Source organism: Nycticebus coucang, chromosome 9 (assembly GCF_027406575.1).
Source record: "Nycticebus coucang isolate mNycCou1 chromosome 9, mNycCou1.pri, whole genome shotgun sequence".
Lineage (NCBI taxonomy): Eukaryota > Metazoa > Chordata > Mammalia > Primates > Lorisidae > Nycticebus > Nycticebus coucang.
Window position 1 is genome coordinate 40638753 of NC_069788.1, and position 25837 is coordinate 40664589.

The window sequence follows — 25837 nt, forward strand, 5'->3', positions numbered from 1 at the left end:
CCATGAACCCAATTTCAGTTCTGTATTCTTGCTACTATGCCTTGCTTCAATACCAATGACAAATCTTTCCATAAACAAGAAATTTTAACCAAAATCCACTTTCATTAATGTTCAATAAAATTCAATCAAATTTGAATTGAATGCAATAAAATTCAAATTAAAGAATGTGAACTGTCCCTTAGAGTTCATTTTTAATGTCTAACTTGTGATGTGTATATGTTTACCAACTTTAAAAAATGTTTAGAGAAACCTGAGCATGGTGGTTCATGCCTGTAATTCCAGTACTCTGAGAGGCCAAGGCAGGTGGATTGTCTGAGCTCAGGAGACCAGCCTGAGCAAGAGAGAGACCCCATCTCTAAAACTAGTCAGGCACTGTGGCAGGCACCTGTAGTTCCAGCTACTTGGGAGGCTGAGGCAAGAGAATCACTTGAGCCCAAGAGTTTGAGGTTGCTGTGAGCTGTGACGTCACAGCACTCTATTGAGGGCAACATATTGAGACTCTGTCTCCAAGAAAAAAGTGTTTAGACAAATTTATAACTATCAATGCCTACATTAAAAAAAAAAAAACATTTCAAATCAGTAACCTAATCTTAATAAAGTAGGCAAAAAAGAACAAGCTAAACCAAAGCAATTAGAAGGAAGGAAATAGTAAAAACTAGATCACAAATCAATGATAGATAGAGTAGAAAAACAGAAAAATCAACAAACCAAAAGTTTCTTCTTTGAAAAGACTGGCAAAGCCTAGACTATACCTATACCTAGACTAAGCAAGAATTAGGATGACCTCTCAAATTACCAAAATTAAGAATAAAAGAAGGGGCAACAGTAGCAGCCTTAGGGAAATGAAAAGCAAGTTTTACAGCTCTTTTACAATTTGTCTAGTATGCTTTCTGGTCTTCCTCAAAAATTATTAATTAATTAATTGATTAATTTAATTGAAAGCATTATAAGGGGCGGCGCCTGTGGCTCAGTGAGTAGGGCACCGGCGCCATATACCGAGGGTGGTGGGTTCAAACCCAGCCTCGACCAAACTGCAACAAAAAAATAGCCAGGCATTGTGGCAGGCGCCTCAGCTACTCGGGAGGCTGAGGCAAGAGAATCACCAAAGCCCAAGAGCTGGAGGTTGCTGTGAGCTGTGACGCCACAGCACTCTACCCAGGATGACAAAGTGAGATACTGTCTCTAAAAAAAAAAAGATAAAGCATTACAAGGACACAATCAACAGAGTAAACAAGAAACCTACAGAACGGGAGAAAATATCCGCAAGTCATATATCTGATAAAGGGTTAATCCCCAGACCATACAAAGAACTCCTACAACTCAACAACAAAAAGACAAAAACACCCTGATTTAAAAATGGGCAAAGGACTTGAATTTCTCTCCAGAGAAGATATACAAGTAGCCAACCAGCATATAAAAAATAAAATGCCCAGATCACCGGGACTCTAGGAAGTTGCACGTGGAGATCAAACGTCTGACAATGGTCAAGGAATGTATTTCATATAGCCAGCCAAAAAAAACTTTAAGGCTAAAAACAAAACAAAACCAGTTACCACTAACCTTAAGAAGATAAATATTATGAATGATGAAAACATTAACAGAGTGAATAAAGCTTTTGTAAACATACAAAAGGAACTTGCACACTTCTCAAAAGGCCTTTCTCTTAAACCTGTGCAGAAAGAATTGATTCCTCAGCGGCGTCATAAAAGCGAACCAGTTAATGTTGATGAAGCTACAAGATTAATGGCTCTGTTGTAATACAGTGGTGATGCATCTAATTCCCCAAAAAGACCAATAAATTAAATGTTTTATACAACTTTTAAAAAAAATAAATGCCCAATAGTACTAATCACTGGAAAAATGTAAATCAAAACCACAAGATACCACCTCACCCATTAGGATAGCTACCGTCAATTAAACAGAAAATAACAAGTTTTGGCAAAAATGTGAAGAAACTGAAAAACTTATGCACTGTAGAGGCAATATACAATGGTGTAGCTACTATGGAAAACAGTATGGCAGTTCTCCAAAAAGTTAAAAAATAGGGTGAGGTGTGGTGGCTCACACCTATAATCCCAGGACTTTAGCAGCCCAAGACGGGAGGTTCACTTGAGACCAGGAGCTTAAGACCAGCCTGGGTAATATAGTGAGACTTTCATATCTACAAAAACTTTTTAAAAACACTTAGCTGGGCTTGGCTCAGCACCTGTAGCACAGTGGTTGCAGCGCCACCCACAGGCTCACAGGTTCGAACCCAGCACTGGCCAGCTAAACAACAATGACAATTGTAACAAAAAATAGCCAGGCATTGGGGCAGACACCTGTAGTCCCAGCTGCTTGGGAAGCCAAGGCAAGAGAATCGCTTAAGCCCAAGAGTTTGAGGTTGCTCTGAACTGTGACGCCACAGCACCCTACCGAGGGCGACATAATGAGACTCTGTCTCAAAAAAACAAACAAACAAAAAAAAAACACTTAGCTGGCATACTGGCCCCTGCCTATAGTCCTAGCTACTGGGGTGGATGAGGCAGGAGAATCACTTGAACAAAGGAGTTTGAGGTTGCAGTAAGCTACTGCACTCCAGCCTGGACAAGAGAGTGAGAACCTATCTCTAAAAAGTTAAAAATTAAAAGCAAGATTACTTAGAATTAATATATGATACAGCAATTCCATTTCTGAGTATATATCTAAAAGAATTAAAAGCACGTTACAAAGAAATATTTGTATACCCACATTCAGAGCAGCATTATTCATAATAGCCAAAGGACAGAAGCAACCCCAAGTGTCCCCTGATAAATAAATGAATAAACATAATGTGGTATACAAAGTTCTGACATTTAAGTTAGCAAACTCGTCCTTGAAAACGTGCTACATACCTCAGTGCTCAGTATCACCACAGTCACCTTAACGTACTCCCCTTCACAAGCTATGCACGGACACCAGCACCTAGTCCACCCTTCAAAGCAATTTTTCTAAGAGGAGTTCATGAATGTAATTGTCAAACCTCATGCAAGGTCAGTTATAAAAGGCCACATGCTGTATGATTACATCTACATGAAATGTCCCAAAAGAAAAATCCACAGAGACAGAAAGTAGATTAGTGTTTCCAGTGCTGAGAGGTAGAATGGGGAGTGACTGGTAACGGGTACAGGATTTCCATGGGGGTTAAGGAAAATGTTCTAAAATTAAATAACGATGGTGGTTATGCAACTCTGTGAACATACTAAAAATCACTGAACTGTATACTTTAAAATGTTAAATTTTATGTGTGTTATATCTCAATAAAACTGTTAAAATAGTATACAGTCATGCATTGCTTAACAACGGGGAGACTTTGAGAAATGCCTCATTGTATGATTTCATTGTTGTGCAGGCATCAGAGTGTACTTACACCAACCTAGACGATATAGCTTTCTGCGCACTTCGGACTAGATATTACAACTCCTAGGCTACAAACATGTACAGCATGTTATTGCACTGAATACTACAGTCAATTGTAACACAGTGGTAAGTATTTGGGAATCTAATGTCTAAACAAAAAGATACAGTAAAAACACGGTATTATAAACGTATAAGACAATGCCCTTATGTGTAATGTGCATGACTATACGGTCAGCATTCAAAAAGTACAAACACATTTTTTTCTGGAGATAGTGACTTAATAAAAGATAAAATACTTAAATCTGTACTTACAGCTTTACTCTGCAATTTGTTGAAAGAATATCTCAAGGTATCGACTGCTTCTGATTCTTCTTTGGTTACTTCAACTTCAAATCTATTTAAAATAGCATAGGCTTCCTGCAGAGTGGAGGCAAAGTTCAGAAATATCACAAGGGGAAGCAATTGCCAACAATTTAGATGCCTTCTAGAAATGTTCCTACGTCTTAGGGGAAGACAACATACCAGAAGAGTGGCTTCCAAAATTAAGTGTGTATGAAAAGCACCTTTAGATTCTCCCTCACCACCAGAGAATGCCTCAAGATCATGGGCTCCTACATCTGCACTTAATAAGCACACAGGCGATTCTGATGGGGATGTTGGCAGATGACATTGAGAGACACAACACTAGAAAATGTCTCTGGGATCATTTTCTCTCTCTTCTGTCAGCACCATGTCAGATAATTTCTCATACTTTATTAAAATAGGGTTTGGTTATACAAGGAATGGAATAAAATGATGATGTGGGAGATACTTAAAAAAAAAAGAAGAAGGGCGGCGCCTGTGGCTCAAGGAGTAGGGCGCCGGTCCCACAGGCCAGAGGTGGCGGGTTCAAACCCAGCACCGGCCAAAAAAAAAAAAAAGAAGAAAGAAGAGAAACTTGAATGATCCAAGGGATGGACGAGCAATTGGCTTCACCAAATAATTGTATACAGAAGAATTAAGCTCCTGCAGTCAGAAAAATAAATGTCAATTTATTAAGTCTTGAGGAATGAGTGATCAGTGTCCACTCCTAATATACTAAGATTAAAAAAAAAAACAGTAAAAGTGTGAAGTCCATTTGCTACCAAGGAGTGTAAACTGTAAATGGGTCCCAGAAAACATAAAAAAGTCGTGAGCATTGGGTACCAAGAGGCAGCAGTGGAGGTACCAACTCTGCAGGTACTGCAGGCAATAAGGGACGATATTATCTATACAGAACAAACTGTAATCAAACTAATTACAAATCTTATTTTTATTGTCATTATGAGCCACACATTCTAAATAATATTAATCATAAAATACGTGTAATAGACAAAAGAATGGACTCCCCAAGGCTGTCATGTCCTGATCCCCAAAACCTGTGACTATATTGCCACACACCGCAAAGGGATTTTGCAGATGTAATTAAGTTAAGAAGCTTGTGATGGGGAAAGGTCCATAGATTAACCAGGTGTACGCACTACAATCACAAAGGCTCATACGACAACAGGAACAGAGGTAGGAACGATGCTACTGCGGGAGGAGCCGTGAGCAAGGAAGGTGGGCAGCCCTTAGAAGCCGGGAAAGACAAGGAATGTATTCTGCTCCAAAGCCAGCCCCAGAAGAAACAGCTCATCTCAATTCAAGCCCACGAGACCCACTTTTGGACTTCTGATCTCTGGAACTATAATAAATTTGTGTTCTTCTAAAACATTGAGTTTGTGATAACTTCCTAAAAACATCTTTTATTGATACAAGTTCCAACAGTTTATTATTAAGCCTGGTGGACTGTTCCCACCATACCACCACTGGTCTAAGGCAAGCCAAAGATATTTAGAGAACTTGCCTATATGTCAGGACATATAGAGAGAATGCAACCCATCCTTTCCATAAAATGTTGGTGCCAATATCAAAAACTGAACACTTTCTAGCCAGTACAGCATTATCACTATATTGATATTCTTTTGTATACTATTCACTGTTAATAATGGTCAAAATCCCCCTCAAAGACATCAACATCAGAAAGGAGAAACAGTGCCCATCAATCCACGAATGGATTAATAAATTGTGGCATATGTACACCATGGAATATTATGCAGCCTTAAAGAAAGATGAAGACTTTACCTCTTTCATGTCTACATGGATGGAGCTGGAACATATTCTTCTTAGTAAAGTATCTCAGGAATGGAAGAAAAAGTATCCAATGTACTCAGCCCTACTATGAAACTAATTTATGGCTTTCATATGAAAGCTATAATCCAGTTATAACCTAAAAATATGGGGGAGGGAGGGAGGGTGATTGGTGGGATTACACCTGCGGTGCATCTTACAAGGGTACATGTGAAACTTAGTAAACGTAGAATATAAATGTCTTAACACAATAACTAAGAAAATGCCAGAAAGGCTATATTAACCAGTGTGATGAAAATGTGTCAAACGGTCTATAAAACCAGTGTATGGTGCCCCATGATTGTATTTATGTACACAGCTATGATTTAATAATAAAAAAAAAAGAAAGGAGAAACAGGCAGATTATGCGATTTAACAGATGAAGGAATATGTTAAAGAATTACTTTATAGTGTGTCTTGGTTTACCACCACATCCCAAAAACAAAGCGTTTCAAGGAAGAAAAATGCAATGATTTCTTACTTCAATTGGTCCCAAAGTCATATCCATCTGGATTTCATTATCACGGATACATGACAAGGCTTCCATCGCAAATCTGACATCATCTAAATCACGAATGGGTCTAGACAACTTTTTCAAGTATTCATTAATAAATGCAATCATGTCTGACATTTTCTTTTTATATTCTTCATTCAAATATCGACAGAGTAACATCTTCCACGCCTTAGCCTCAATTGATAAGGCCAATTTCATTGGCCCTAATGAAGACAAGAAAAGATGAAAATAGAACACAAGTGGCATTTTTAAACCATTCTCTTGATGTGTGATCTGAACATCTGTAACTGTACTCTCACCTGGACAGTCAGTGACCACATGTGGCTGCTGAGCATTTGAAATGTGGTTAGCCTGATTCCATGTGCTGAAGGGTTACTAGGTTTTGAAGACTTCCTTCCCATGCCCGGGGAGTTGATATCCCCGTGGAACTGTGCATGAGAAGGGCAGTCAGGAGAATTTTACTGAAATTAGTTCTAACGCTGTTCTGTACGAACTTCGCTCTGTTTTTGGCCATCCCCTTAGCAGCCCCCATTCATTCCCCCATTTTCCTCTGTGGAACCCCACATGGTAGAAAATCTATTATTTTCTCTGTCAAACCATCACTCTAGCTGTCTTGTTATTCTGGCGGCTACCTCATCCACATAGTTAGAGCACTTGCATAACCTGACCCTATCCCCTGGGCCTAGGCAAGTGTTCCACATCAACCCAACCTACCTGGACCAAGAGTCTGGAATGAGATATGAAGGAGAGCCATGGGGTCTGGGAAGCAGAAAAAGTCATGCACAGAGGGGAGAAAGAAATGAGACGCAGAGAGAAAGGACATCCTCTGCTTCCCATACCATCACTGGTTCTGATTCATTCTGCAGGCCCAATGGCATCTTAGATCCTGGAGTATACTTTCTTTCTCTTAACACAGCTTAAATGACTTTCTGTTTCTTGAAAATAAAACATCTCAACAGTAAACAACTAAACTTTATCAATTCTTACCCATTCCTCTCTTTTCCTCTCAAGACCCCTACACTTCCCAGCCCTGCCAAGCTTGAAACATGATTGCTCCCCTCTCTCCTTTCAGAGTTAAACTGAGAGGCCTGTGCGGCAAGGAAAAAGTTTGGCCCAAAAAGAACCATGCAGCCAGCTGGTTGATTGACACTATGAGATCATATCTCATGAGGTCCTCTACTGGGCCTGTTTTCTCCTTTCCAGGCCTCAGAGATTCGGCCATCTTCATAATTATCACTACCTATTCGATTCATTAATTTTCTCTCTCCAGAAACAAGCACCCCTGACCTGGCCTACCACAACACTAAGCTACAGTTGCTTTTTTCTCTTTTAGAGACAGAGTCTCACTGTGCCATCCAGGCCGGAGTTCAGTGGCTATTCCCAAGTGCAATCAATCATAGCACACTACAGTCTCAAAATCCTGGGCTCAATAGATCCGCCCCCTCAGCCCCCTAGTTGCTGGGACTACGGGTGCACACCACCATGCCCAGCTTATAGTTGCTTCTTGTATTAAAGATCATAGTGCTGGGCAGCGCCTGTGGCTCAGTGGGTAAAGCGTATGCCCTCTATACCAAGGGTGGCAAGTTTGAACCTGGCCCCAACCAGCTAAAACAGCAGTGGCAACTGCAACAAAAAATAGCCAGGCATTGTGGCGGGCGCCTGTAGTCCCAGCTGCTTAGGAGGCTGAGGCAAGAGAATTGCTTAAGCCCAAGAGTTGGAGGTTGCTGTGAGCTATGATGCCACAGCACTCTACCAAGGGCGACAAAGTGAGACTCTGTCTAAAAAAAAAAAAAGAAACAAAGAAAAGATCATAGTGCTATTATGAGAAGACAATTTTTTTAAGTAATAGAGTACTGTTTCTAACACTTTACACAAGATACTGTAACTATTTAAGAAAGAATAGGAGGTACTTCAGAGGAAATCTCCAAATTCAAGTACTTGTGATTCTTCACCTCACTGAATACTTCCTTTTATTTTTTCCCTCACTCTTGTCACTCAGGCTGGAGCACAATGGCACAATCATAGCTTATTACAGCCTCAAACTCCTGGGCTCCAGTAATGCTCCTTCCAAAAGCTAGGACTACTGATACGCCACTGTACCCAGCTAAATTTTCTTTTTTTTTTTTTTAGAGATAGGGGTTGTCTCTATGTTGCCCAGGCTGGACTTGAACTTCTGGCCTTGAACTAAATCCTCTCTTGATAGTTATATAACAGCAAGAGGATTTAATATGTATTGAACATCAACTATTTGCTGGGTTCTATGCTAAGTGTCTCATATGAAGTAGATACTGCCATTATCACTGCCAGAAGAATGGAGGTTAAAGAAGTCAAGTGGTCAAATTTGAGAGGCACAGTTACATTAACTCCTTGAGAATAGATCTGAAAATCTAATTAAGGTAGATAATTCCTATAAAATAGGTCATTCAAATATTGTCTGAGAATAAAATCTTCCCACAAACTTAGGACAAGACTGATTGTTCTGTAACCCTGGTAACAACCGCCACAACCAGTTTTAAACCCAAACCATAGACCAGCTCACCTCAGTTCTCATACTTTTGCAGGCCAATTGGTATCAGCCCCTTTCCTACAAATGTCAGCCCATCAGGAGGGACACAGGCCAAAAAACTGCCCCTAAGTGTCAATCACCAGCCGTCTCTCCTGAGTAAACATCCTTCTACAGATGGTGTCAACCTATTTACATCCACAGTCCTAGAACCGCACGCTTCCCAGACACCCTGTGTAGGACCAGCAGTCTGCCTTGCCAGAACACTGTGCCTGACCAGCACAGCTCTCCCTTATTGTGGTAAGCAATGACGTCAGGTCAGTCTTTCCTGCTGTCTCATCCGCCTTTGATACTCTAGTCCCATATGGATCAAGTTCTCAACAAACTGACTCCAATCTCACGCACACAGTCCCCTCCTCACACAGACTTAAAAGAGAACTTCACCTGTAGTTTTAGTATTTGACTGCCATTTGAGGAATTAGCCTGTGTAGTGTGTGTGTGAAGAATATTGGTAGCCCAGAACTATTTAACATGTAGAATATTATACCAAGGTAGGTGAATAACTGCTTACTAAATAAAGTAACATTTCATATGAAAATAGAGATATTTTACATAATGCAAAATTTTTAAATACCTGTATGTAATTCAAGTGCTCCTACAATAATAATAGGTTTCAACTCGTCAATCTCCTGTTCAAAAGTAGCATAGCGTAGAATTTCTGATCTGATTTCCGTCAGAGAGGGATTGTTAGCCAAAAATTCCTATAGTAAGGGGATAGTTAATATTTCCTTTAATTTTTAACAGTATAAATATTATACTCGTAATAGTTAAGTTGGAAAAGTACATTTGCTTGTATATTTCTGCACTCGCATGTGCTATGGGGCCAGCAGCTGGACAAACAACAAGATGCCCTGGCAGCTCTGAGAGGAGGCTGTGAGAGGGGATTTCACCGTCTGCTGGGAACGGCTGTGCAGAACTCTAACCAAAAGTACAGCTGGGTCTACATGTGTGTCACACACCCTCGAATACATGGCCTCTGGACAGTATAAACTGTTTGAGGGAATTAAACAAAATCTGTGTGAGCCTCGTTTCTATCCACCATCCCTGTGCGAAGCACACCAGCTAGAATGCATCGGGGGCTAGAGGAAATACACCTTCACTTTCACGTCTCGGTCCTCTGTCCAGAGAGTCTTATACTTCTGGAAGTCCTGCAGGGCCTCATGCGCCGCCTTCCTTAAAGAATTCACAGAGGAAGAAAGGAGGAGGACCAGCTTGGAAATATCCTTGTGCTCCGCTACGCCGGGGTAGAAATTCTTCAGCTTCCTCGCAGGAATAACTTCTTCAAAAGATTCTGAAAACAGATGATTTTACGCTTTAAATAATGTCTATATTCAACTTTACACTTGATCTTAGCCAGAAGGCCGAGAAGCGATTCTATGTTCAACTTCAATATTACCTATTTTTATATCTATAATTGTTTTAAGAGATTCTCTCTCCAAGTAATCTTAATTACTTTATGAGTAATTATGAGTAATTAGACTTATTTTCTTGCTAATTCACTTATTCTTTTTAAACCATTGTGTTATATTTTGAGGTCTAGATTTTTCTAATGTAGAATAACTGTATTACTCAGAGAGATGAACTGAAAGACAACTGATTAAAACCCACACAATTTTTAAAAGTCCTTTAAGAAAAAGTTAAAAGAGGTGAAATTTCTACCCTCTGGATCAGCATAATGGTTAAAGGAGAGACACCACATTTATTACCCAAATGACTTAGAGCAGTAATTTAACCTTCATGAATGATTCACGTGAGGGTTAAATGAGACCACCTGTGATCATTTCCAGCTCAGCACATGGTATACCAAGATCATGCAGTAACTGTTACCACTACTACAAACACCTCGTGACAAAACGCAAGTCTGATCACGTATGTCATCGCCTTGATTGAAAATTCTCAAACATTCTCCATCAAGCAGGGACCATACAGACACTCTTGTTTGGCCCACACAACGCTTTATTTTTTTTAACATAGTTTTAACATTAAAAATCAACACATTATTTTTTTAACATGGTGTTAACATTAACATTTCATATTTCACACGAAATTCCAGATGTCCAGTCTATCTTCTAAAATGGTATCATCTTAGGGGATGGAGCCTATGTGTTACTACATGGCAACAGTTTGCTGAAGCTGACTGGCATCTGTTGAATATATCATGATCCCCTCTGAACCCAGGCCAATCACTTGCTCTTTTGCCTTATATTTAATAAAAATTAAAGCAAAAGAAAATACAAAACATAAGCTTCAATTAATTAATTTACTAATAAGTGTTATTGCATGACTTGTAGTTCAATCCTTTTTACTGTTGAGAAGCAGTCCATCCTATAGGAGGTCTGACAATTAAGTGCAAGAACTTGTCCTAGAAAAAGTGCTACATACCTCATTGCTGAATATCACTACACCTTTGAAGTACTCCCCTTGGAGAGTTATGCACCAAGGCCAGAGTCTAGTCCACCCTGAAAAGCAATTTTGCAACTCTTTTTCTGAAATGGCCATCAGAGCTATCATAGTACCCTTGATGTCCTGGAATGCTACCAAAGTGTTGTCCTTCCAATACTTCCTTTATCCTTGAATAAAAAAAAAAGTCACCGGAGGCCAGATAAGGTGAGTAGGGAGGGTGCTCTAATTCAGTTATTTGTTTATGGTTAAAACTCCCTCACAGACAGTGCCGTGTGAGCTGGTGCCTTGTCATGATGCAAGAGCCATGAGTTTTTGGTGAAAAGTTCAGGTCATTTTCATCTTTCTCATGCAGTCTTTTCAGCAGTTCCAAATAGTCAACTTGGTTAACTGTTTATCCAGTTGGCACAAATATTCATAATGAATAATCTCTCTCATAGCAAAAATGTTAACAACACCATTTGACTGTTTTTGATTTGGGCTCATGGAACTTTTTTGGTTATGAAGAACTGGCTGACTTCCATTGTGCACAGTGACATTATGTTCCAGAGTCGTATTGGCACATGCAGTGATAACACAGCCCAATCATCATCTTACCTCCCCAAAGGGTCTTGCCAAGCTTTCATTCTCTTTTGCTTTTGTTCATCACTGCTTCAGGAACTTTTTTTGCACACACCTTTCTCATGCCAAGATTTTCAGTCAAGATTTTCCTGCTTCTTATCAATGTTTACTTGTCTGCTATGCTTCTCGCAGCCAGACAACAATTTTGACACATAATTCAAAAAAATTTTGCAATTCTTTTGTCAGTTCTGCTTGTTACTGGCTGCACCGGCCTCTCTTCATCAATGACTCTTTCTCTCCCCTCAGAAAAATGTTTAATCCATTTGTACGCTGCCATTTTCTTCATGGCATTACCCCCATAAACTTGGACTAATGTATCGCTAATCTCACTTTCACTCTTGCCAAGTTTAACAAGAAATTTAGTGTCTGTTGTTCTGATTCAAGCTCCAACATTCTCCTAATGGCACACAAAAATACCCAAAACAATGAGTGTCACCCAGCAAGACACCACCACACATCAACATGACCACAGCTGTCAGACACTGATATGCCAAGGTTAGAAACCCTACTGAGTTGTTTCTACAGTGCTGCCAACATAACTGCATGGTGACAAGTTTGCAAACTTAATTGTCAGACCTCCTATGTCTAATTGCTCCAGCATTATTTGTTAAAAAGACCGTTCCCCTGTTGAATTGACCTGTTATCTTTGCAGAGAGTCAACTGACTAGAAATTTAAGAGTAAATTTATGAATTTTCTATTCTAACCTATTAATCTGTTTGTCCTTAGGCTCATACCACACTATTTTAATAACTTGTAGGTATATAGTACATTTTGTAACCAAACAGTATAAGTATAATCTCTAGCTTTGTTCTTTTTCAAAATTTTTTGGCTATTCTAGGTCTTTTTGAATTCCCCATTCCCTATTTAAATTTTAGAATCAGCTTAATGTTTGCAAAAAAGCCTTCTGGAATTTTGATAGGAATTGCATTAAATCTATGGATTAATTTGGGGGAGAATTGCCAACTTATCAATATTGGATTTTCCAGTCCACGAACATGATGTACCCTTCAGCAGTGCTTTTTAGTTCCCAGTGCACAGGTCTTGCACTTCCATTAAATTTGCTTTATTCTTTTTGATACTGTGGAGAATAAAACTGTTTTCTTAATTTCACTTTCACATTGTTCACTGCTAAAATTTAGAAATATTACTGACTTTTGCATACTTTTGTATCCTGAAGTCTCGCTGAATTCATTTATTAGTCCTAAGAGTTTCTTTGTGGGATTGGATTCCTTAAGTTGTTTTTATATACAAAATCATGTCATCTTCTAATAAAGACAGTTTTACTTCTTTCCAATCTACATATCTTTGATATTTTTTACTTATTTTGATCCACTTTATAAAACCTCTAGTGTAATGTTGAGTAGATGCAGTGAGAGCTGGCATTCTAATTCTTGACTTGTTGATCTTAGGGGAAAATAATTCAGTCTTTCACCATTAAGTATGATATCAGTTTCAGGTTTTTCTTGGATGCTTTTTTTTTTTTTTTTTGCAGTTTTTTGGCCAGGGCTGGGTTTGAACCGGCTACCTCCGGCATATGGGGTCAGCACCCTACCCCTTTGAGCCACAGGCACCGCCCTTTCTTAGATGCTTTTTATCAGATTGAAGTAGTTCAATTTTACTGTAGATTGCTCAGCATGTTTATCATGAAAGGGTGTTGGATGTTGCCTAATGCTTTTTCTGTGTCTATTAAGATAATCATGAATTATTTATTTATTTATTTATTTACTGGTAGAGATAGAGTCTTACTTTATCACCCCCGGTAGAGTGCCATAGCATCACACAGCTCACAGCAACCTCCAACTCCTGGGCTTAGGCCTCAGTCTCCCGGATAGCTGGGACTACCGGCACCTGCCACAACACCTGGCTACTTTTGTTGTTGTTGCAGTTTGGCCGGGGCTGGGTTTGAAACCGCCATCCTTGGTATATGGGGCTGGTGCCCTACCCACTGAGCTACAGGTGCCGCCTAATGATCTTGAATTTAATATTGGTGTATTTTAGGCTAAATCAACCTTGCCTTTCTGGGATAAACCCCGTTTGAGTACTATATATATTCTTTCTTATATATTGCTGGATATAGTTTGCTAACATTTAGTTAAGGATACCAGCATAGTTGTTTAAATTTAATGGTCCTTTAAATATGTTTTTAAACACAGGGTGGCCATAAATAGGTACCTATTTAAATTGCACACAAACTTTATGGACACCCTGTATAAATAAGTCAAAATTAAATATATTTTCTTCTATGGTTTGAGGTTTGTATGTCTCGAGAATACTTCCCTACCTTGACGACATAAACATTTTCTGCTGTGTTTTGTCCCAAAAGTGTTATACAATAGATAGAACAGTGTTAAAGAATATAGAATAGTAGTTGTGGCTAAATTTAAGTTGTAAATGTGCCTTAAATAAGATTTATGTTTTTTCAATATGGATAAAATTTCATAGTACCATTTATTACATAGTACATTTTCCCAAGTGATTTGCAATTCCACCCATATCATGTATCTAATTTTCATATATATGAATGTTTATGCATCCTTTGTCCCATTCCATTGATATGTTATCTATTTTTAGACCATTAAAAGATTGTGTTCATTAGGCTGGCTTTGTAACATACCTTGCTACGTGGAAGAACAGGGTCCCTGCCTTGCTTTTCTTCACCAATTTTTCTTGGCTATTTTTGGGCTCTTTGTCTTTCCATATAATTTTTATAGACACATAATAATTATACATATCTGTGGGGTAGGTATTGATATTTTGATACATATAATGTGTAATGTTCAGGGGTAATTAGTATATCCATCATTATCACATTTTTGTCATTTCTTTGTTTAATATCCTCCTTCTAGCTATTTAAAATTATATATTATTAAAAATAAAATAAAATAAAATTATATATTATTGTTAGCTGCAGCCATATTATACTGGTATAGAATTTCGTATAATTTTACAAACAAATATGCAAAACAAGCCGACAAATAACAGAAAATAATTCTGTTACGATTTATCTGGGATTATACTGAATTTGCAGATTAATCAAAGAGTTGACTTCTTCATCACTTATGATTGCTGTCTTCCATTATGTCATTCAGTAACAATCATTTTCTCCAAAACTGCTGTGCAAATAAGTTTTTACACCTATTTTTTAAGTACCTATGGTTTTGCAACTAGTGAAAAATCTATCTTCTTGTAATGTTACATCTAATTGAACTACTAGTGTTTGTAGAAATACTCTTTTATTCTGTATGTTGATCTTTTATACACAAACGTTACTGAACTTATTACTCATAAAAGTTGTGTCTAGATTTCTTAGATTTTCTACGTATGATCTTTAAACAATGACAATCTTTTCTTTTTTTTTTTTAAAGACAGAGTCTCACTGTGTCGCCCTAGGTAGAGTGCCATGGAGTCTTAGCTCACAGCAACCTCTAACTCTTGGGCTTACACAATTCTCTTGCCTCTGCCTCCCAAGTAGCTGGGACTACAGGCACCTGCCACAATGCCTGTCATTGTTGTTTAGCTGGCCCGGGCCGGTTTCAAACCCGCCAGCCTCGGTATATGTGGCTAGCACCCTACCCACTGAGTTACGGGTGCCAAGCCAAACAAGGACAATCTTATTCTTCCTCTCTAATCTTATTCTCATTTTTTTACAAAGGGGATAGCCAGTAAAATATCAAATAAAAGTGATGATAGAAACCTCCCTTCTTTATTCTTCATTTTATTGAGAATGGAATATTTTTTTTTCCACTAATACCATTATCAGAACATTCTTCATATTCCTAGTTGGCTAAGAGGATGTACAGAGGTATGTGTATGAGTGCAGGAAATATATCATACTTACAGAAGCATGAATAAAACACATTGTTCAAAAAGAATAAGAAATATATAAAACATATGTTAAAGAAGAAGAAAAATGGATCCCATTGTACTCGCCTTCCAAGTTAAGAACAGAAAGCTGTCAATGCATTAGTCCTCTCTGGGCCCATCATCAATCCCATTCACCTCCCTTACTCCCAGAGGTAACCATTTATCCTGAATTTTCTTTGAAGATAAACCAAGGTGCTTATTTCTAAACAATATATTGTTTAATTTTTTTAAAACTGGGAAGCAAGCACAAATCTAGCTGTGAAGGAAAGAACACTAACTCTCTTAGAAGAGGGCTCCTACAAGAAAAGAAATTGAACAGTCTCTGGATGTAGTCTGGCTTCAGTTCTCCTACATGTTTACAAAAGCCCTCTGCAAGGAAGCCTCACGTGGTGAGTCCTAGGAAAATAGGTCTCATCACATGGGGGGACATTGAGCAGGGCTGTGTTTCTAAGCCAAGTAATGAAGGTGCAGGGAGAATACAGCCAGGACAATGGGCTAATCTGTATTTTCTTATATCACACGAGTTGCTCTCTATGCTTAGAACACAATTGTCATTGTGTGATCACCCTTCATCATTCACCTGGGAATTCCTTTTTCCTCTGCTGTGTTTTATTCCTGTTTCCACATCCTCCTTTTTTTTTTTTTTTTCTTTTTTCCTAGCTTTACTTTCTCATTTTGGAAGAATACAACCTTCAATAACTATGGAAAATGGTGCATTGAGGGTAAATTTTAAAGACATTGCATGTTTCAAACTGCTTTATTACACGATCATACTTGGTTGATAATTCGGCAGAGAATAGACTTCTTCTTGCTGAGCTGTTGATAAATCTAAAGGTTCTTGCCCCTAGTGGTTTTTAGTTTCACATTCAGCCTGCTATAGCAATAAAAAGACACATGGAATGAACCAGGGACAGAAAAAAAAGTAATGACAAACATTGGACCAAAAGTTAAGAAAACTGGATTCTAATCCTCTTATCTGGATTCATTCCCAACTCTCATTATGTTTGTGACTGAAAAAACTACTTCACTTCACTGAAGAAAAGATGGGACTGGATTTGGATAATGATCCCAGAAGGCACAATCCCTACTGCCATAATCCCAAAAGTCTAAATCTGGAAAGCATGCCATCCCTGACATCTATAATCCTAATAGTCAAATCCCCTTTTAAAAATGTAAGTATCTTTCCAAAACTCTTCATTAGTTTTTCCAGAATTATACCTTCGGGACTTGGGTCTTTGGGGAATTTCAAAACTTGAAATCACAGTGTTTGGACTATGCCTTTCAGGATTATGATCAATAGTTATCCTGCCAGGTATTTTATATAAACACTATATAGTGATCCATCCACATGCTTTTCCCCAGACCTCCTTGCCTCTGATTTTCCAAATTGCCCCTTCTAGGTCCTGAACAACCAGTCCAGCCATTCATCACTGAGTCCATGTACACCTCTGCTTCAGCCACTTCTCCTTCCTTACAAAGGATATTCTACTTCAGGCTCTGCCCACTGGGGAGGAGGATCCTCCTGCACTGTCCTTTAAGGCCACTCCTGAGTGGGCTGTAGTGCACTATTAGTCCAGTTTCAGCTGATGCCCACATATCAAGCCAAGTCATATAGACCAGGCCTGGGATTTTTCATCCTTCCTCCTTAGCTGGCTGTGGGAAACACCCCATTAGACCTAGCAACATTAGTGCAGCGTAGAAAGGTGGCACGGGGGCCGGGGTCACGTGGTCACGTACTTACATGGTATCTGTTTTCACATTTTCCCAATATGCAGTGGAGGCAATATAGTTTTGGAAGAAAACGGTTTGGCTTTCTATACAAGGAAGTGCCCAAAACTGCCATGAAGTTGTGAGTCACTATCATATTACGTCTTAATAACTACTTAAGGGACTAATTAATGTAGACTTTATATAAAAGGAACATATGACTCAGACCTTCTATGCATCATTTTCTACCAAACTAAGTTTATTCAACTGAATATAATGCTGAAAGTAAAATTAGTGCTAGCTTATTTTAATTATGTAACTTTTCAGATTATGATACTAGAACTGTGATAAAAATCCTTTTCACCCATGCCAAAAACTAGAAAGAAATGTCTGCATATCACATTTAAGAGGAAAGATGGAGAAAATCAGTTTTACTAGTGCAAAAATGTGTCCAACATATAAAAATAACTTATAACTCAAAAACCAATATGCTGTCAAACCCAGGAAGACACAGAAAGACCATTTCTTAATTGTCATGACTCTAAGACTCCACCCCTCTGAGGTTTAACGATCTTACTTTCTTCTTTCTTTAGTAGTTTTCCTGTGCTTGTGTGGGTCCCGTCGGTCACGGTGGGACTGGCAACGGCAGACTTGATGCGACGGATCTGCTGTTGCCCCCAGTGGGCAACCCCTCTGCTGACCTCCAGGGTTAACTGGATCATACGGTTAATGGCTTGTTGAATATCATCCAGACTGGGAACCATCACCTGTGGGAAGAAGAAACCAGGGTGATACTGCCAGCACATACAGCCTACCCCTCCAATTCTCGCCCCCTTGCCCCCCTGCGGGGAAAGCCTCAGCCAGCCCAGGGGGACGCTGCTTTATGAAGGAAATCAGAGGAGGACCGAGGACAAACTTTCTCTACTCTGAGGTTTTCCCATTCTATCGATTCCTGAGAGCAAAAAGTCAAACTAGGTGCCTGTCATCCTTTCCCATGCATGTTAGGGATCCACAGAGTAAAGCAACCGAAGAGGCTGTACCAGCAAGCTTTTGACCTCAATTCTTTAAATGTGCCCCAAAAGCAAAGAAGCTATCCTCCAGGAGGTGAGGCCATGGAAAGGTGGTGTTGGGCTGAGTCACAGGCTGTTCCTGTCTGGCCTCATTCCTTTGGTCCAGGACAGAAGGCACCTCAGCCAGCCTGTGTGGCACAGAGTCCCAGATGCTAATGAGCAGCTGGGGTAGTCGCAGAGATAAGAGCCATGGGAAGACGTGGGGCTTCCTGATGCTTGGGACACAGGTTCCTCCTGTCTTTATGTCTTGCCATCCTTACTAGGCCGCTTCACAGTTGTGTGTTTAGGGCAGGCATTTGGGCATCTATGATGATTTTACTTTTAGATGATCTAATGTCTGAAGTTAGAAAAAGCAAGGAAACTTGTAGGATACTTGCTAACTGATGGCAGAACAAATGCTTAACTCAACTTCTACACCAGCCCTTCAATACACCATGAGCTACGCAGAAGTCTCTTTTTAAGAACAGATATAAATGACAATATTTTGATTTGTGTTAAACCAAAAATCAAAAGGTGAGGGGAAGTGAAAGAATACATAGGACCAAGACACCCCTGTGAATGAAAGTTCAGTTCTATTACCATACTTGAAAACATTACCAAAATGTCATTGCATTCAACAGTACTTACCACATTGGGAATTGCGAGATGTACTTCAGTTTTTATAAAGGATATAACATCTTCCGACCGCTTTCGTCCATAAGTGCTGTAATAAGATGGAATTACCTGAGGAACCTTCACCTAAAACTTCATAAATAGTTTATTATGCTACAAGTTTCATTCCCAAAAATAAAGACCATTTTTAAATGCCAAATTACACAGAGTATTGCCTAAAATAGAACCATAAAGGCAGAGAACTAAGAAAACCAATGATACAATTCTTAGAAGTAAGAGTCTCCTATATAGCTCTAGTATTTTAATGCCGCTCTCTCTGTAGTAACTATTTAACAATGTTTCCTAACAGCATTCTGTTTCCTGCCCTTAACAGCTGCAGGATGAGATCACCAACGAAAAGCACATACCTTCATATACATTCCTGTATTTGCTTTTCATAAGATTAAACAAGTTTCTAGTCAAAGCCTGCTTTTTAAAATAATGTCACTCAGGCACAGACAGAAGCACAGAGCGCAGACACGTGAGTCCAGAAGGACAAGTGCAGAGCTGCACAGCAGTCTGGACAGCTCAGTCTGCGTCGACCTCCGTCCCTACCCCAGACAACATTATAATAACTGTAAACTTCTCATTCTCTTTTTTCTCTGGGAATGCAAGAAATGCTATCATTGCTGAAAATCGACACTGCCTTTTACAAGTACATACAACAAACGTAGTAAGTAAAAGGAAGAAAGTAAAAGTACAAGCAGATGGGGTGGCGGGGAGGATCACAGGAGACAGGAAGACATCACAGGTCAAAAGCAGAGATGCGGCTTTTAGTATTCAGGGCCAGTGGTTCCCAGATAAAGACATTATTGCAAGGAGCTCTTTGAACTAAAAGCAAGCAAGCAAGCAAAACCCTATAATTCATACTCTTCCTGTGTGACTCCTGATGCAATAATGAAGTAAGAATAGACTGTTTTACAAAAGGAACAGTTTGAGAACAAAAAGAATTTCATAAAGTATAAAAAAACTAAGTTCACAGAGGCAGTGCCCAGCACACTGGAGCATGAAGTACCTTATTCACTTATTCAGCAAACTAGAGGACCAGTTAAGCAGGCATTCTCTAAAATTTCAGATGCAAATTACAAAGGGATAGAAATTACTGAAGGAAAAAGTAAAATACGTAACATTTATGGAATGCTTAATGTATGCCACGTACTTTCCAAGCCCTCTCCATGAAATACCACAATTCATCCTCACATTAACTCTGTGAGGCAGATCCTGTGATTAGTATTTCCATATTGTAGGTAAGGAAAGGTAGGGAGAGGTTAAGTAACTTCCAGAGGGTCATTCAACTCAGCTATATTTTACTACATAAAATAGATCCAGCATGTGAATCCTACATAGATATGGTAAATTAAAGCATAGCATTCCTTTAAGATTAAGAATGGAATTGTTTTTCTCATCTTGAAAAGATTTGCTGTGTGCCTGACAAGATTAATGGGGAAAAAAGACCTACATCTAAACATGTAATTTATGAGTTTTAAGAATAAAGGAGAAATTCTGTAAGCATCAAAACAAGCTGTTACTTAGAAAGAATTAGCAGCAGAACTCTCATCTAAAAATTGAAACAAAATTAGCCAAGGGAAAAGCATTTGTAGAGTATGAAAGAAAGGGATTATGGGGCGGCGCCTGTGGCTCAAAGGAGTAGGGTGCCAGCCCCATATGCCAGAGGTGACGGGTTCAAACCCAGCCCCGGCCAAAAGCTGCAAAAAGACAAACAATAAGGAATTACGATCTGAGAAGACCAAACCAGTGTCTGAGTGGGAGGACAGTGAGGGTATGGAGTACTATCCTCACATGTGCCTCTTCAAAAATTACGTGAGTACCGCAGAACGGGTAAATCAGTGTGGCACAGTGAGTTCTGCTTCAAAAACACTTCTTTCCAACACATCACAATTGTGAATAGGACATAAAGGATGTGAAACGCTCACCAAGAATTAGAAATGGACCAGCAACACAAGAACAGCCTGGCCAGGGTTATGGTCCAGAAAGAGACCATGACTGTGGGGTGGTTGGCTCTTGTGCGACACAGGACTGACAAGACCCCATGCTGAATGAGGTCTCAGCTAGGCTCACTAGTGGAAGCCAAAAACTAAGAGGACACACCCCCACTTGCGCAGAGGTGAAACAGCCAGACAAGCTGTCAATCTACTGCCCATGGCTGCAGCTTTTCCAGAAGATGTGGACCGAGGGTAAAAAGATGCAAATCCACAGCGTCCCTGATAAGTAACTAAGTCCAGCTGAGCCTGCCTCCTTCCAAGGATCTCTCCAGGGTGGCGTAATATGAATAAATAAGATCTGGTTCTGCACTCAAGGCAAAAGTGAAATTCCTAGATAGGGAAGGAAAGAAGGAGAAAGAAACACACACACATACACAAGTTGGAGCCTACACATTAAATTCTCCATACACATGAATAAGTCTAAGGGTAAGAAAGAGTGCTAAAGAAATAAACAATTGAAATAGGAACTCACTTCAGATAAAAGTTAATGTATAAAAGTCTGACAAGCTCTAAAATAAGTATATTAAGAATGTTCAAAGAGATATGTGATGGCTATATTTTCCAAACAATAAAGAAATTGCTAAACTAAAAAGGCAGAAATAATACAATATCTGGAGGAGAGGAAAAAGTATTAAAATATTTAAGATACAATACATGACATAATCTTTAAAATAGATAGAGATCCTTGGCTTTAAGGTAGTTCAGAAAGGTAAAAATATGAAATAAAATATATGACAACGTAGTTAGGACACAGGAAGTCTACCCTGGGAGGCCCCAACACATGAGATGACCACACACATCCAGTGTGCCAGGACACTTCCTGATTAGTTCTGTCCCGGCACCTTATCTGGATAGCATCCCTTCATGCACAAAGACGTCCTAGTCGGAACAGTAAATTACACAACCACTCTATCCAACTTTCAATAGGAGTTCCAGAAGCAGACAATGAAGGAATGTCCAAGAAGTGATAACTACAGAGGAAATTGCTGAAATTTTTTTCAGAATTAAAGGAAGCTATCAGTCCTCAAACAGAAAGTGCAGGATTAAATAAAGACACACAGGTACAAGGTAAGAAAACTACAGAAACATTAAGCATAAAAAAGAATCTTCAGTTAGGTCGCTACAGACTTCTCTTCTGCAGCAGGATAAGTCAGAAAAGTATGAAGAAAATACTTTCAAAGTGCTGAGAGACACTAAAATTTTAGATCCAGCCAAACTCTCATCAACGTGTAAGGGCAAAACATTTTCAGACATACAAAGAAAAATACATACAAGAGCATTTACCCCCCCACACACACAAATCTTCATTAAGGAATGAGTGGGATACAAAAAATACAAGTGAACCTGGAGATTTTAATTAAATGTGGCAGGAAATTTGTTTTTATAAATTTTTAAGTGTTAAGAAAAGGTAAAACTAAAACATCAAACAGCAATAAGATAGGTTCATTGAGTAAAGTCTACCAAGGCCCTTGGAGGCAGAAATAAGACTAAAAACTGCAAAACTATAGACAATACTTTTCTAAAAAATGGGACAAAATATATGCATTCTAAATTTAAGAGTAATCACTTGAATTAAAGTACAGAAAAGACAATAAAGGACTCCTCTTTCTCTTCCGCTCTTGGGGGCCCAGATGACTGGCACTGCCTCTTTTATCCTGTGATCCTGCAGGCACTGGGAGTTTGGTGGGGAGGATCCTGGGACACCTTGTGAGAAAAGAAATGGCACAGACACCTTATCAGAAGTTCTTCAGGTTAAGGATTCACTTTGGAAATTTTAAAAGGTCTTAATCTCTGCGGCACCACACCATGCAACTTTCACACAACATTTTGGCGCAGAGAGCAGGGTGAGCTTCATGAGGACAGCATGGGCCTGCTTCCTTGGGATCGCTTCTCTGTTTCAGCTGTTGTCAGCTTAAGCCTTTTTACCTGTTTATTTGTTCATTTGGTCTCAACGAGTTTGGTGTTTCGACCTGCAATTCTGAGCTCCTAGCACTCCCCTTCATGCTCACTCTGAGGTCTGGAGGCCTGTCCCCCAGGAATCTAGATTCTTGGGTGATTTCTCGAGGGTTGTGGAAAGGGCCTGCACTGCACTGGTCAATGCTGATTCTGCGGCATGGGAGTGAGAAGACGACAGTCAGCTGAGGGAACCACACCAGAGCGGCAGCGCCCTGAAGGGCAGAGCAGCAGCCGTTTTTGGCAACAATATGGCCCACCCCGGGATATTCTGAAGCCACAACCCCTATCCCCCTGGGCAACCAGAGGAGGCCGGGCATCCTCTCAGATGGCAACCACCGCGGAACAGATCTGGGACTGAAACACAGGCCTCGTGAGTAAAGGGTTTGCCTGTTGCGGTACCGGCCTGGGTGGAGCATGGGGACTAGAAAATGCACGCATAGAGCCGGGAAATTCCCAAGGTGGGGCTGACCCAGAGGACCGCTTTACTGAGCCTAAGATGCACCCAGCCCTCAGGGGATCATCAGCCTATAGACAAAGGAAGGCAGGAGGCTAGAGCTGACCGTGCTACGAATACAAACGTGCAGGAGTAAAGACAGGGCCTTAGGTACAGGTTCTGGGAACTCAAAACAGCTTTGCTTCTGCAGAGGAACTTAGCAGGGGCAGAAACAAATTCCCACAAAGTTGTTCTGTTCTGTCAGTAACATCAATCAGGGGTGGGGCTGGAACAGAGTGAACACCCCCCAGCCTCCATCAAGTGCCAGAGGTTGTCAGGCCTCACCACCCCCTGCTGGATAGAGGCAGAGAGCAGTGGCCAGGCTGAGCGGATACAGATTTCCTTGTGATTCAGGGAGGTGCAAACCCCTAGAGTATCTGCTCACGAGAGGCAAATGAGTCACAGCCCTGCGGGGCTATCAGTGACTGGGTGTGACAGAGGTGCAAGGTGGGGGAGGAGGCATCAACCTTCCCAGACTACTATATTTGCTGGGTGGGTCCTCCTGACTTCACAGAGCACCGGAGCAAGTCATGTTTGAGTTGTCACCAGACCACTGCAATCCAGTTCCCAGAGACCTTTGAAACTCTCACACCTGAGACAGGTGCTGACTGAGACAATTGATTTGGACCTTTTGAACTGAGCCAACCGCCTGAGGACTATTCAAGTGGTGCCCTGGGTGTGTGGTTGTAGAAAGGTTTGATTTTCCTTTTCCAATTGTTGCCTGTGGGGGGCGGGGTGACTTAATTGCTGGTATTTCTCCACAGCTGAGACTTCAACCCAGAGTAACTATTTCACTAGGGTCGAACAGAGACCAGCTGAAAACAAAACAGAACCACTTAGCCCCACCACACCAAAAAGTTCCTCAGTTTCTCAGGCCGTAGCACTATACAGGTCCTCAACAAAGCTCCAGGGGAAAAGTCACATGGTGTAAAAAATTATGGGGTGGAATCAGCAGAAAAACTCTGGTAACATGAATAACCAGAATAGATCAACCCCCCCAAGGAAAGATATGACAGATGTAACTGAAGATCCCATTCATAAACAGCTGGCCAAGATGTCAGAAATCAAATTCAGAATTTGGATTAGAAACAAGATTAATAGAACGGAGGAAAATTTGGAAATAGAAATTAGAAGAGCAATTCAAAAGTCAAAATTAGAAATTCGAGGAGAAATTCAAAAGTTGTCTCAAGAATTTAATAAATTTAAAGACAAAACCACCAAAGATTTTTTTTTTCCCTTCATTCTTTTTTTTTTTTTTTTTTATTGTTGGGGATTCATTGAGGGTACAATAAGCCAGGTTACACTGATTGCAATTGTTAGGTAAAGTCCCTCTTGCAATCATGTCTTGCCCCCATAAAGTGTGACACACACCAAGGCCCCACCCAACCCCCTCCTTCCCTCTTTCTGTTCCCCCCCCATAACCATAATTGTCATTAATTGTCCTCATATCAAAATTGAGTACATAGGATTCACGCTTCTCCATTCTTGTGATGCTTTACTAAGAATAATGTCTTCCACGTCCATCCAGGTTAATACGAAGGATGTAAAGTCTCCATTTTTTTTAATGGCTGAATAGTATTCCATGGTATACATATACCACAGCTTGTTAATCCATTCCTGGGTTGGTGGGCATTTAGGCTGTTTCCACATTTTGGCGATTGTAAATTGAGCTGCAATAAACAGTCTAGTACAAGTGTCCTTATGATAAAAGGATTTCTTTCCTTCTGGGTAGATGCCCAGTAATGGGATTGCAGGATCAAATGGGAGGTCTAGCTTGAGTGCTTTGAGGTTTCTCCATACTTCCTTCCAGAAAGGTTGTACTAGTTTGCAGTCCCACCAGCAGTGTAAAAGTGTTCCCTTCTCTCCACATCCATGCCAGCATCTGCAGTTTTGAGATTTTGTGATGTGGGCCATTCTCACTGGGGTTAGATGATATCTCAGGGTTGTTTTGATTTGCATTTCTCTAATATATAGAGATGATAAACATTTTTTCATGTGTTTATTAGCCATTCCTCTGTCATCTTTAGAGAAAGTTCTATTCATGTCTCTTGCCCATTGATATATGGGATTGTTGGCTTTTTTCATGTGGATTAATTTGAGTTCTCTATAGATCCTAGTAATCAAGCTTTTGTCTGATTGAAAATATGCAAATATCCTTTCCCATTGTGTAGGTTGTCTCTTTGCTTTGGTTATTGTCTCCTTAGCTGTACAGAAGCTTTTCAGTTTAATGAAGTCCCATTTGTTTATTTTTGTTGTTGTTGCAATTGCCATGGCAGTCTTCTTCATGAAGTCTTTCCCCAGGCCAATGTCTTCCAGTGTTTTTCCTATGCTTTCTTGGAGGATTTTTATTGTTTTCATGCCTTAAATTTAAGTCCTTTATCCATCTTGAATCAATTTTTGTGAGTGTGGAAAGGTATGGGTCCAGTTTC

The 25837-nt window shown here is 39.9% G+C and overlaps 1 protein-coding gene and 1 non-coding gene across 2 annotated transcripts in view; one reads left to right on the forward strand and one right to left on the reverse strand.

Moving 5' to 3' along the window:
- Window positions 1-25837, reverse strand: part of DNAH8 (dynein axonemal heavy chain 8) — a 319171-nt gene that overhangs the window by 188163 nt on the left and 105171 nt on the right. The window contains exons 26-31 of the mRNA XM_053603542.1: window positions 18933-19008; window positions 17813-18002; window positions 9737-9933; window positions 9217-9343; window positions 6047-6282; window positions 3691-3795 (exon numbers count right to left, since the gene is read on the reverse strand). Of these exons, the coding sequence (XP_053459517.1) occupies window positions 3691-3795; window positions 6047-6282; window positions 9217-9343; window positions 9737-9933; window positions 17813-18002; window positions 18933-19008 (931 nt within the window). The remainder of the gene's footprint in view (window positions 1-3690; window positions 3796-6046; window positions 6283-9216; window positions 9344-9736; window positions 9934-17812; window positions 18003-18932; window positions 19009-25837) is intronic.
- Window positions 852-910, forward strand: LOC128595138 (U7 small nuclear RNA). Its single transcript, XR_008382806.1, has one exon. It is a non-coding gene; the product is annotated as a U7 small nuclear RNA (small nuclear RNA).